We start from the raw sequence: 13,761 nt of genomic DNA, 5'->3' as shown, positions 1-13,761 counted from the left end.
CCTGGTGAGGTTAGGGGCTTGGTTGTTCATACCTGTAATTCTAGCACTTTGGGAGACTGAGGCAGGTGGATGGTTTTGAAACCAGCCTGGAGACATGATGAAACCTTATTTCTACACACACACACACACACACACACACACACACACCCCACAAAAATTAGCTGGGCTTGGTGGTGCATACCTGTAGTCCTAGCTAATCAGAAGGCTGAGGTGGGAGGATTGCTTGAGCCCGGGAGGTGGAGGTTGCAGTGAGCCCAGGCCATGCTACTGCACTGCAGTCTGGGTGACAGAATGAGACCCTGTTTAAATAAAAAAAGAGAGAGAGAAGAAGAATTGTCTGGTGAACTCCTAAAAAAAATACAGATGTCCATGCATCACTTCAAATCTGCTGATGTCTGGGTGATTCTGATGTGCAGTTTGGGAACCACTGGGCTAAATGGCTCCAGATGGAGCATGTGTCATCGATTTGTCCTGTGACTTATCTTTACTTTCCCATGGGCTCTAGTTCTCCTCCAGTTTTTTCCTTTGAAACTTTGGGACTACATTGCTTTGCTTGGAAGACAGGTTGCACAGTAGGTCTTAGGGTCTTTCTTCAGCCCAGGCTCTTCCATGCTGTGCTAAGCTGAAATGTCTTCATGTTTCTGCCTTGTGTATGGCAACCGACCCTTCTTTCCAACCCAGATGCAAATTTTGACCCATTTTTACTTATTCTCCATCACTTCTGTCAGTATTGGGCGTGGGAAGTGGGAGCCAGATGCCTTTGTTCACATTGCCATCTTACCGTGAATTCAGACGATAATGACTGTCTTATGCGAAAATCATATTGAGATGCGAACTGTGCAGACAGAGACAGAAGCTTTATGTGGTATTTCTTACATACATGCATTTCTTACATGCAAACAGTTTGTATTTCTCAAAATCATATGCATATATGTGGCAATTTTAATTTCTGATGTCCTTATGAAATCTTTAAAAGTTGTGAAAATAAAGGACAGCACATATGATAGGTCTTCAAATTCTCTCTCATAACCATCTTTCTACACTTTCCAATTATAGGCAGGAATATTTTCCCCAGTTAGTTGCCTTGTGCTACATACGTCAGTGATATTGAAAATGCTATGGACATTTCTGATCTTGACTAGAATAATTTATTATTCTTATTCTTAGGTAGCAGAAACTCCCATGGGAGAAACACACATTAAAGGTAGTTATAAAATAACTTCTCTTTGGTAGACATTTACACCTTTCTCGTTGGTAGAAAATTTAGTCTTGTTTGTTAGGAAATTTGCTTTTTCTTGAAAATTACTGATGTTATTCCTCACTCTCTGTTATTTCTTTAATTCATTAGTAACAAGCCTATCCTTTTAAACTAGATTAAGAAAATAGAACATGGTAAGAATGAATTGGACTGAAGGAGGTATGAAATGACTTTTTTCTGTACAATGATTGAAACAAGTCTGCTTTCTGATTATTTTATTGCCTTAGTACTCAGCTGAGTGCTCTTGAAATGCTGTCTGCTGTGAAAGCAAATTTCCTCTTGCTTGGTCATCTACTTTCTGGTCATTTTATAGGTTGGAGTGCACTCTTGGTAGTGTTTAAATCTATAGCCTTTGATTTTTATTCACCACTTTCCTTATTCTCAGACTTTCTGGCTACTGTTAAGCTTACCTTTATGACATTTTACTATGGATGATCCAAATGATAGGATTAACTTTCTAAAAATATCACAGATTTCTTTATTAATTTATGGCAATTTTTAAATGCTTCATTTGATTAGCTCAGCAGCCTGTGACCTAAGAAAAGCAAGATGAATTACTTGATTTCACAAACAAGGAGACTGAGGTTCAGTGACTTAGCTAAGGTCATTACAATTGAGAATTTGGAGAGCCAAGACTTGAAGCTAAGTCTGCTGATGCCAGATTTAATGTTATTTGTGTTGAACACCCAACTGGCTCTCTTAAGGTGTCAGAGTTTCACTTGTACCTAGCCATGATGCGTTTTGCTAAGATGGTGCAACCTATCTATAACCTTCTCTCTTGTCTTTTAGAAGATGATATCTTAGAAGATGATGGAATGTTCAATATTTCAATATTTAATGAAACTTGTTTGAAATTGAACAGGCATTCTAGGAAAATTGGATCAGAATACATGTACCAAGTAAGGAGATCTCTTATGCTATCCATTAAAGAATTGTGTTATTTAAAAATTTGGGTGATCTCCGAGTACGTATCCAAAGTATTTAAAAATGGATGAACTTCTAGACAGTTTGTGATTGTTGTTTCTAGAGATGGATGTGAGATGGATGTAAGTGAGGTACTAACTCGAAGAAAGATACTATATTTGGTGACTTGCTATCATTTTCTCTGCCTGACATTTCAATCTTATATTTTATTTTAGTGCTTTAAATAATACAGCTTATTGTGCTGTCAGAGTCACATTTGGGCATGGAGTTTTAAGGAACTCATTGCATGGCAATTGGCCCTCATTTAACTAGATTTTTTTTTAACATCATGAGTAAAAATTATAAGTAAATCCAAGTAAGAACTAAGATTTATTTTTGTGTCATTTTTAGTACCTAGAAAGTCATCTGGTAGAGAGTAAACTCAGTAAGTATTGCATTAATTTTTTTTTTTTTTTTGAGACTGGGTCTTGCTCTGTCACCCAGGTTGGAGTGCAGTGGCACAATCTTGGCTCACTGTGACCTCTACCTTCCAGGTTCAAGCAATTCTTGTGCCTCAGCCTCCCAAGTAGCTGGAATTATGGGTGCTCACCACCATGCCCTGAGATTTTTTAATTTTAGTAGAGATGGGGTATCTCCATGTTGGCTAGGCTGGTCTTGAACTCCTGATCTCAAGTGATCCACCCACCTTGGCCTCCCAAAGTGCTGGGATTACAGGTGTAAGCCACCATGTCTGGGCCAAAATTAATTAATTAATTCTATTTACCAAAAGGATATCATGTATTAGGACCTGGAAGTTTCAATTCAAACTAGTAGAAATATTTAGGTAAATAGGCAACTCCAATATGGTATAGTGAGTGCTTTGACAAAAAGTAAATTAATAATGGAATAATAAAAGTAAGTACAATAATAGAGATTTTGTTTGTGTGTATGTCTATGTACAAATTATTATTATTATTTTTTTTGAGATGGTGTCTTGCTCTGTTGTCCAGGCTGGAGTGCAATGGCTCGGTCTTGGCTCACTGCAGCCTCTGCCTCCCAGGTTCAAGCAATTCTCCCGCCTCAGACTCCCTAGTAGCTGGGATTACAGGCATGCACCATCACACCCAACTAATTTTTGTATTTTTAGTAGAGATGGGGTTTTGTCATGTTGGCCAGGCTGGTCTCAAACTCCTGACCTCAAGTGATCCACCTGCCTCGGCCTTCCAAAGTGCTGGGATTACAGGCGTGAGCCACTGTGCCAAACCCAAGGTACAATTTTTTAAACCACAAGCAAAGACTATTATTCTGAGTCATAGAAAATAAGTAGGAATTAGTCAGATGAAAGAGCAGAGGAGGGCTGAAGAAGGGTACTGTGGGCAAGTCGAGTAACATATTGGATAACAGAGAAAGCAGAGGGGAGTAGGAAGAGATGAGGCACAAATCTAAGCAGTGGTGTGATCATTAGGAGCCCTGTATGCTATGCTTTTGAATTTGGATTTTATTTTGATGTCTGTGGGGAGCCATTGAAGGATTTTTTATTTTTTATGTATTTGTTTTCTCTCTTTTTTTTTTCCCCATTTTCTTTTTACTCTGAAGGATTTTAAGCAGGCAAGTGAGATGTTGAAATTTCCATATTAGAAAGAACACTAGAGCTGGAAACATATTCAAGTACCCAAATAATTTAATATATAATAAATATTAATTTTCAACTCAGCAGAGAAAGGAGATTTATTCGGTAAATGGTTCTGGGACAACTGGTTAGCTTCTTGGTTAAGAAAACCAGTGATGACTTCATACTGTACACTAAAATGATTAAAGGGTAAAATTTAAAAAATGTTGCTTTAAGAAATATGTTAGATAAAGATTAATTTGTGTGACAGGTGAAACACTCTTAAATTGACTGGAAAAAAGTCAATATTCAAAAGTGGTTTGCCAAAGAGAATAGACATATTGCCTAAACACACATGAACACGTTATGTCTCACTTGTAAGTGGTCCAGAAGAATAGGGGACTGCCAGGCCGTGGGGGAGTAGCTCTGACGATAGCACAATCTAGGTTGTGGCCATGGATATGGGTGGCCAAAGTAGAGTGAAGGAAGTTCATAGCATTGAGCTCAAAGAACTCTGAGGCCAACATTTGATGGTTTATCTGTAAGGATGTTTAAGTTATCCAAGAGAATTCGAAGAGTTTGAGAGAGAGGAATCCTTATGAACCAGGTGTGAGGGTGTTAGATGACTGTGGAAATGGATAGAAAAGAGTCAGCGATTGACAGGAATAAGGAGGGCTAGAAGATGGTATAAACAATGGTACCAGCATCAGTGGCAACACTGAGCATGTGTCTCTACCAGCTAACACACACTGACTGATCATATTACTTATGGGACCATCACAAAAGTTTTTCCCTATAATTCCCTGCTGGAGCTGGTAGTGCGTAGAAAATGATTAGGTGACAGTGTGTGATATGACTCCACAGATCAAAAGCCCTGTTACCAGAGGTCTAATAGGAAGGATCCAGTGAAGTACAATGATATTTGCTTTGAATGCATAATCTGCAGTGGTCCGCATAGGTTCTTTTCTTCCTCCAAGCATAGGGTTAAGGAACTCATCTAGTTTAAGTACTCTGTTCTATGAGGCTTGTCCATGGATTTCTTACAATGAAAAGAAATTAAAAGAATTTTGGCCAGGTGCAGTGGCTCGCATCTGTAATCCCAGCACTTTGAAAGGCCGAGATGGGAGGATCGCTTGAGGCCAAGAGTTTGAGACCAGCCTGGGCAACAGAGTAAGATCCTGTCTCTACAGATACATTGTAAAAATAATTACCCAGGTATGGTGGTGCGTGCCTATAGTTCCAACTTCTCGGGAGGCCGAGGATCACTTCAGTTTGAGATTGCTGTGAACAAAGATCGTCCCACTGTACTCCAGCCTGGGTGACAGAACAAGACGCTGTCTCAGAAGGAAAAAAAAACAAAAACAAAAAAAAACAGAAAGAAAGAGAGAGAGAACTATTCAGAAGGGAAGGAGGAAGAAAAAAATAATTTTGCCTATTAGCTTCAATGTAATCTCTTTTGTAATCTCTTTCATTTGGGTGACAATCAAGGGATTATTTTAGAATAGCCTAACATTTTCTTGGTCTGAGATGTAGTTATGCATTTTAAGCTTGGTCCTATATCTGATTTTAAGGACAGGTAAGGTAGCTTTGAAAAGTCCTTCCTCAGATTAGCTTGCTATTGTCTTAAAAATACTTCTAAGTGGGTGAGGATAAATAAAAGGAACTTTCCTGCTTTAACTTGCTTTTGCTAATAGTCTAGGCACCTGCTAGCCCACAGAAAGTAATGCAACACTTTCTTTTAATTTCATGACAGTTTACCGTTCTGGGTCAGAGGTGGTATCTGGATAACTTTTCTCATGCAACATCGTTTAACTTCACAACGAGGGAACGAGTGCCTGTAGTATGTTTGAATTTGTACCCTACGACTGATTATACGGTGAATGTGAGCCTACTGAGATCTCCTAAGCCGCACTCAGTGCAAATAACCATAGCAACTCCCCCAGCAGGTGGGTGCAGATGTCTTTTTTTTGTGCGTCAGGACAAATTGCCTATGTGATTCGAACTATGGAGTGTGGCGGGGCATAAAGAGTGCTAGTCTGGGAGTCAAGAGACATGGGTTCCAGTTCTAACAAACTTTGTTAACTCTGTCTGGGGTTCAGGATGCCTGAATGTTACCACTTATCTTCTTCCTTGCAGGGTTCTGGGTGGCCTGATTTATTCAGAGCTCCCTGGGAATCCTAAATTGAGAATTTTGTAAAGCATTTTTTTTTTTTTTTGAGATGGAGTCTCCAGCCCAGGCTGGAGTGCAGTGGCACAATCTGTGCTCACTGCAACCTTTACCTCCCTGGTTCAAGCGATTCTCCTGCCTCAGCCTCCTAAGTAGCTGAGATTACAGGTGCCTGCCACCACACTCGGCTGATTTTTGTATTTTTAGTAGAGATGGGGTTTCACCATGTTGGCCAGGCTGGTCTCGAACTCCTGATCCCCCCGTCCCCCTCCTTGGCCTCCCAAAGTGTTGGGACTACAGGTGTGAGCCACCACGCTCAGCCAGTTTCTGCTTTCATGGTTATTATATCTATATAATAAGTGCTGGGATTACAGGTGTGAGCCACCGTGCCCAGCCTTCTGTAAAGCATTTTATCTCTCACCCCAAATTTAAGACAGCTGAACCCTAAGGGTATTCATTATCGACAACTAGAACCACCTTCTAGGAGACCATGTTGGCCAGGCTGTTCTCAAACTCCTGACCTCAAGTGAGGTCTCCTGATTCAGCCTCCCAAAGTACTGGGATTATAGGTATGAGCCACCATGCCTAGCTTCAGTTTTTATCCTATTTTTCATATCAGGTTGAGCCTGGCATCTTGTCCTATCTGTATCAACAGAGTTTGCACAAGGAGTACCTCCTGACATCATAAACCCACTCCTCAACACATTTTCAGCTGCATAATAATGCTCACAAATTGAATGTGAATTCCCTCCAATTATTAAATTCTCAGAGAAATAAAAGTCTATAAATAAAATCTGGCTGGGCGTGGTGGCTCACATCTGTAATCCCAGCCCTATGGGAGACCAAGGTGGGTGGATTGCTTGAGCTCAGGAGTTTGAGACCAGCTTGGGCAACATGGTGAAACTCTGTCTCTATAAACAATACAAAAATTACCTGGGTGTGGCAGCAGACACCTGTGGTCCCAGCTGCTTGGGAGGCTGAGGTGGGAGGATCTTGAGCCTGCGAGGTTGAGGCTGCAGTGAGCCAAGATTGCGCCACTGCACTTCAGGCTGGGCAACAGAGCAAGATCATCTCAAATAAAGAAATAAAGAATAAATAAAATCCACCTCCCCTGGTAAAATAAACTAAACTGTAAAGGCATTAAGTCCCCAATTTTTTCCATCCTCCATCTTCTCTGCTGAGTCTTAGAGGGTCCTGCTGAAATGGAGAGTGTGTTCTAGCTGTTGAATCCTAGAAATCTTGTTTTGTAATAGATGCTACTTCTTTGGTGTACAGGGGACTGGCAAATGCCGAGGCTATGAGGCAGGTGCATCCTTGGCATATTCTAGGAATGTCATGGAAACCAGTATGGCTGGAGCAGAGAGCTGGGGACAGTGGTGAGAGATGAGGTCTAAACTCTAGCATGAGTATAACGAATGAGAGGCCCATGGTGTCAAGTTCAGAAAGAAGTCTGTTGTTACCTTCTCCTTTGCCTCCCTAAACTACTAGTAGTAAATATAATGTACCGTGCCATAGTTCGGCCTCTGTAGGTTGCCAAGCAGTCTGGAGTCTACCACATGTTAATTTCAACTTAGATTGGGAAATGTCTTCTCATTAGGGTGGTTGGATTCATTCTGACACTAGGTACTGTCCTTGAAAATGTTAGGCATTTGCAGTGGTGGCTCTGGGTCTTTCTTGATGCCCGTTCCAAGGATTTAGAAGCTTTTCATTTTTATTGCTTCTTTGAGCCCTCTTTCTAGCCCAGCCTTACTCCTGCTGAAGATCTGTATCTGTTTAGTGAAAGAGCCTCCGTTCTCTCTGGGCAGGACACCCCACATTTATCTTAGGAAACTCTTCAAATGAAATGCATTGTCTTGCATGCTTCCTTCACTGTCTCAATTTTTGACTCTTTTCTCTGAATTTCTCTAACCGAAGAAAGATCCCCCAAATTGTTTTAGTTCTGGACTCCATAGGCTCCAAGTATTGAATGTCTGCCTGTGAGTTCTACTTCTGGGTTAGGAGGTTCCCTTTTGTCTCCCATGGGGAATTACCTTCGGCTGATCCGTGAGCTGCTGTTTCCTGTACTTTCACTGGTCTGATGAGGTCCAGGAAATCCGCTGGGTTAGTGGGATTTCACCCAAACCCTACCTTCTTGGAATTGAATTTCTAAGACTTAAATGGTCGGTGCTTCTTTGGTGGGAACTGAAACATTTCTTCTTGCCACCGCTTCCTTTTCTGGATCAGAGACATAGCCCTGGGATGTTCCGGGTCCCTCTGAGAACATTCCTACTTAGCAGGTCCTGCTCAGCCCTAAGCCTTTACCCTCCCATTTAAGTTGTTTCTGTTCCTTCTTTATCCCCAGGTAGGGCTCATACCTCTTGCTAGGTCTTAGTAGTTTCCTTTTCTATATTTGCTTTTTGTTTTCAGTTTTCATTTTTTGTTCTCACATATTACTTTGGAATCTGCCTCGGGTCTCTGTAGAGAAAGAATGATGTCACAGAACTCTGGACCTGCCTTAAACATCCAGTGTTAAAATACATTCTTCCCACTTTCATTTTCATTAAGAGGTATTTATTTCTATTCAGTTCAGCCTAAACCCACGCCTAGGCTTAATCAATTGTCATTTTCCCTGGATCTTGTTTAATACAGCTCTATTTCCCAGGCAGATGTCCTTATAGCCTGTGCAATACTGGTTGTCCCATCTACAAAAACGCCACCTTGAAACTCACTTAGTGATGCTTGAAGAATTCTGCATTGATTGTTCACTGATCATTCTTTCTCCTTTTAAACATGTTGACATTTCTTTACAGAGTGTCACGGTTCCAGTTATTAAGGAAGAAAGGAAGAGTTCTCATTAATGCCTATTCTCACTCTTCTATTTAAAACTTTTCCTTGTCATATTTTTCTAACTGGGCCAATATGATTTCAAATTTTCTTCTTAGTGTTATTTCCTTCTCTTTATTTCATTCTCTCTAATCTTATCCTATCTGTGAGACCAACACCTGTTTTGTAAACTGATTGCATTCCTTTTTCAGAGATGGGAAAATCATTTCTAGGAATAGAGTTCTAGGTATACACTTTTTGTTATTTCTTTTTAGCATTTGAGCTTATAATAATTCCACTTGAATTTTTTTCACTTAAACCCTAAAAGAATTTCTTATCTAGAATCCCCAGTCTGAGTTTCTGCAAAACAGATCATCCAAGGCCATTTAAAAGCCCTTGGTGTGGGGGTGAACTCAGCCTGTGGAGAAACCACGGATCCAGTCTTTCTGCAGTTCTCTCCTTAGCCCTGGATGAAATTCCAAACAATATAAAGAGAAATGGAATTTTGGCAAGCTAATCTAGTGTTCTCTACTAATATCTAGCTCCCCCAAATGCTCTTTAAAATCTCCCACTAATGCTCTGTTTGTGCACCTTAAACTTTAGCAAGTGTAATAATTACCCAAACAGCTTACAAAAACATGGGTTCTTGGGCCCCATCCCAGAGGTTCTGATCCAGTAGGCCTTTGGTGGGGGAAGGAAATTTTCATTCCTAGTGAGCTCTCAGGCCTTGCTGATATTGTCAGTCCACATTTTGAGTCGCATTGCTCTAACCACATAAACCTCAGCTACTTCTGGGCAATTTCAAAGTTCTTGCAGGTGGAGATGTGGTAAGAAAAGAAAGACTAAAAGAAAAATAAATGGTAGCTAAAATAATTCCTTCTACTCCTGTCTAAAAAGCCTGTCTTAAAGCTTTCTGTGATTTACAAAGTTTTCCTGGTAATCAGATGTCTACCTACCTCATCTGTTCCTAAATTCCAGCTGCAGACACCAAGACCTCCCATCTTCCCCCATGGTGCCTTGCTCCCTGTGTGGCAGCTCTTATCTTTATACTCAAGGCCCCAATCAGTATATCCACCTTTTTCAGGGAGATACTGAATCTTACCTCTCCTTTCCATCTGAGTTTACATAGGACAAAGAGATAGACACATGACAAGTAGAGTATCAACTTTATTGATCTGGGCAAGTTTCCGGGACTTTATGGATCTGGGAAAGTTTTCCTCCAACACTGAATTTCAGGTAAAAGCTACGCTGAAGGATGAAGTTTAGCTACTGTGGCCAAGTGGAACTTCCTGCTTGCTTTCCCCTGGAAGTAGGGGCAGTTGGGTCCGTAAAGGAGCCTTGCCTGGCTTACCCACCCAGTCTCAGGCTGAATAGCAGAGGAAAGGGTGGTGACAGACACTGGTTACTTACCTCTTGGAGACTGGAGATACCCAGAGTGCCCCATGTACCTGTGCAAGAAATTCCATTTCTCTTTATATTGTTTGCTTTCCTAGAGAGTAATTCTGCATTTTGTTTGGGTGGCGACCTATAACATATAAACTTATTACTTGGAAATGTGACTCAAGGAATTGTAGTCTCCTACCAATTAGATTACATATTTACTGTCCCTATATAGGGATAGTAATCCTATATAGGATTAACATATAGGGGACAGGGAGAAGACAAAATTGTCTTTTCCTTTATGGAACTGGAAAGACAGGTAAAGAGCAACCTTTAATACACTCCACCAAGATCACTGATCTCTGTAATTATCGTAAACAGGAAAGGTCCATCATAGTTACAGGAGTCTATGCTAGGAAAGCAATTTAAATTACTTTTAGTTTCCTTCAAATTCATTTGTTTTGAAGGAACAATTTGTTAAATTTCTTGATTGATATACCATCATTATTTTATTTGTTGATCAAATTTTGAGTTTGTATGGACATATGTAGTTTACTCATGTACTGAGGGTATGACTACTTTGATTATTATTTATGTTCTTTCTTCTGTTTTATGGTTTCTTTCAATTTTGTTTATGGTGTTTTTGACATATAAATGTTTTAGATTGCTGGGTGCAGTGGCTCACACCTGTAATCCCAGCACTTTGGGAGGCCAAGGCGGGTCAGGAGATCAAAACCACTCTGGCCAACATGGTGAAACCCCATCTCGATTAAAAATACAAAAATTAGCTGGGTGTGGTGGCACACCCCTCTAGTTCCAGCTACTGGGGAAGCTGAAGCAGGAGAATCGCTTGAACCCAGGAGGCAGAAGTTGCAGTGGGCTGAGATCACGTCACTGCACTACAGCCTGGGGACAGAATGAGACTCAGTATCAATTAAAAAAAAAAAAAAAGTTTTAGATTGCTGTACAGTTAAATCTATTGATCTTTTCCATTGTGATCTATTACATTGTTATTAAGTGTATAATTTTTAAAAACAAAAGTGTATTTATATTCTGTCTTATTTTTCTTTAAGTGACCTGCATGGATATATAAAATAAAAGATAATAGATTAGCTGTCTAGGCTAAAGAAGAAAGAAAACAAAAGCGGAGACGTTAAAAAAAAAAAAAAAGGAATACAGTAAGGTTAAGAATAATTCATGCCCTTCTAACCTATTTACTTGTTCATTAGAACCTCACAAATTTAGGTTTAAGTCTTCCTATGCAGCCAGAAAGGAAACGATTGCATTGTCCATAATGTTACAATGCAGCAGTGTTTCTCATAAATTGGACAATGTCTGAGCAGCAGTTTGTGAGGATTTTATAAGTCTAATTTTTTATATTGCCCCTGAACACAGAAAAGTACAATTCAGTGTAGAGTGGCAGAAAAGGTGCTTTAGAAATGTCTGCTCTTTGCTGATCTGGCTTGATTCAGGGGTAGGATTAGGTTATTTAGATTATTGGGAGGTATGATTGAAGTCCATTTCTTTCAAGAACTGTTTCCTAAATATTGTTTCCCCCAACTGAGATTTGATGAAAGTTTGGTGTCACTGAGCTAGCAACCGTTTTCTCTTATAAGTACCCAGGGAGCAATTGTTCTATGCTACCAATTGAATAACAAGAACTTGTGCTTGAATTGAAGGCTGCCCTCCTCTGTTGGAAGGTTGAGCCTAGGGAGCTCAGCCAAAGGAATTGTTTGAATCTGTTCTGCCAGTGAATGGGTGATTGAACCCTCAAAATTCCTCTTCATAGAATATAGTCACAGGTGTTTAGCCTGAAAACATTTCATAGTAGTTCTAACCAGATACCAAATTTGCCTCAAGAAAAATTTTAATAAAATAACAGTAAAGCTCCCAGCTTTGAACCATATTGTATTTTGTGGCCCTCTCTAAGATAAACTGCTCCCCAAATGTAAATCAAGGATAATTAAGATGATACCATTGTTTATAGAACAGTTATACAATAGTAACTTTGCTTTCAGCATACTTGATTTATAGCTCTTCTTTTTGACAATATTTAGCTTGCAAAGCCAACTGTCTATATAGGCTACTTCTAATTAGAGATTTAATTTTTATGTACATTATTATTTATGTACAAAAGAATGCTTTTACTTAGTTCTTTTTAGCAGAAGATTGCATGCATTTAGATATTCCCAAAATAGTGTTGGTAAATTTTTTAAAAATCCTAAAAAGAGAAAGAATAGAGCGCTCTTATCGGAGAGTAAAGCCCTGTAGAAAACCATAACTCTTAAGGTATCTTTATGATGCAGGTTTTAAACAGCATGCATAATTTGAGATCTATGTGGACTTTATAAAACTTCCCCCATAATGGATTCCTGCTGACAGAATTAAAGTCTGAACAAAAGATAATAAAGACCATAAATAATTTAATGTTTTTTCTAATATTTTTCCACAGAATGATAAATATTATAACAGTATTCTGTGGTTGAAGAGTTTTGCCTGAAGTCTACCTCCTTTTCTTACAAACCATTAGCCTGAGAAACCCATACTTGCAGTTGTCAAGCCAGAAATTGGTGTACATTTTACATGGAATATACAATCATCTGAATATGCCAAGTATGGAGAGAGTAAGCGTTGTTCTTTTAACAGATAAGATAATGACCTTGTAGATCCAGCTCAGTGGGACCATATCCATAACCTTTACTCATAAAGATGAGTAAGTTGTTTAGAATTGGCGCCCTCTGCTAAATGAGTTCTAAGTGGCTCTGAAGGCAATAGGTCCATCTCATTCTTTTTAAGGCCTTTATTTTCTAATCATGTATACAGGCACACACTCCAAAACTGCTCTCACCTTGGCTGAAATCAGAGAAAGGATCACATACTTTTTAGTCTAAATTATTCCTTAGTACCATGCAAAGGAAAGCTAACTACAAGATATTTTAAAAACTTTTATTTACTTATAATTTTTAAATTTGATATGATTTCAAAATTTTCCCTTTCTTGCACCCCTACCCCTTCGTGTAATATATCCCATGTGGTCATTGTGTGTTGTTTTATGTGGTGTTAGATTCTGTTCACTAATATTTTCTTTAGTATTTTTGCACCAATATTCATAAGTGATGTTGGTCTATACTTTTCTCTATTTTTTTGCACTGTCTTTATCAGGTTTAAGCATTGGCATTTTCCTTTCTTCATAAAAAGAATTTGTAAAGTTCCCATCATTATTTGTACCCTGGGACAATTCATTAGCGTTTGGACTATATGATTTTAGATGGTTTGGTAGAATTCATCAAATTCTATGAAATGATCTCGATATGGGACTTTTCTATGGGGTTGTTCCTTGGTGACTTTCTCAGTTTTATTTTCTATGGAAATGTTTCAGTTTAAGCTTTTTCTGTCTAATGGAATCAATTTTGGTAATCCATATTTTCTAAGGAATTATGTATGTATTTCATCCAAGTTTTAAAATGTATTTGTATACTGATCTGCAAAGTAGTTTTTTTTAACTTTTTGAATTTTCTTCTCTCAGTGATCATTTCTCCCTTTATTTTTATTTTCTGCCCTTTTTCTAGATTAAATTAGCTAAGTGGTTTATCTATTTTATTAGTTTTTCTAAGATTTTGGCTTATTAATTGGATCTATTAT

General features: G+C 39.0%; 1 protein-coding gene across 8 annotated transcripts in view; it reads left to right on the top strand.

The window, feature by feature from the left end:
• The window catches only part of SUSD1 (sushi domain containing 1), a 140,193-nt gene that overhangs the window by 72,944 nt on the left and 53,488 nt on the right, over positions 1-13,761 (top strand). For 7 of the 8 annotated variants that reach the window (XM_032240348.1, XM_032240355.1, XM_032240351.1 and 4 more), the window contains 2 exons: positions 2,048-2,157; positions 5,524-5,716. The exons of the other annotated variant lie outside the window; for it this stretch is intronic. In XM_032240348.1, coding sequence (XP_032096239.1) covers positions 2,048-2,157; positions 5,524-5,716 — 303 coding nt within the window. The remainder of the gene's footprint in view (positions 1-2,047; positions 2,158-5,523; positions 5,717-13,761) is intronic. 8 annotated transcript variants of the gene reach the window in all.

This window comes from Sapajus apella, unplaced genomic scaffold (genome assembly GCF_009761245.1).
Source record: "Sapajus apella isolate SASKATOON/1434 unplaced genomic scaffold, GSC_monkey_1.0 scaffold46, whole genome shotgun sequence".
Classification (NCBI taxonomy): Eukaryota; Metazoa; Chordata; class Mammalia; order Primates; family Cebidae; genus Sapajus; species Sapajus apella.
This window is presented reverse-complemented; position numbering and strand designations above follow the sequence as displayed.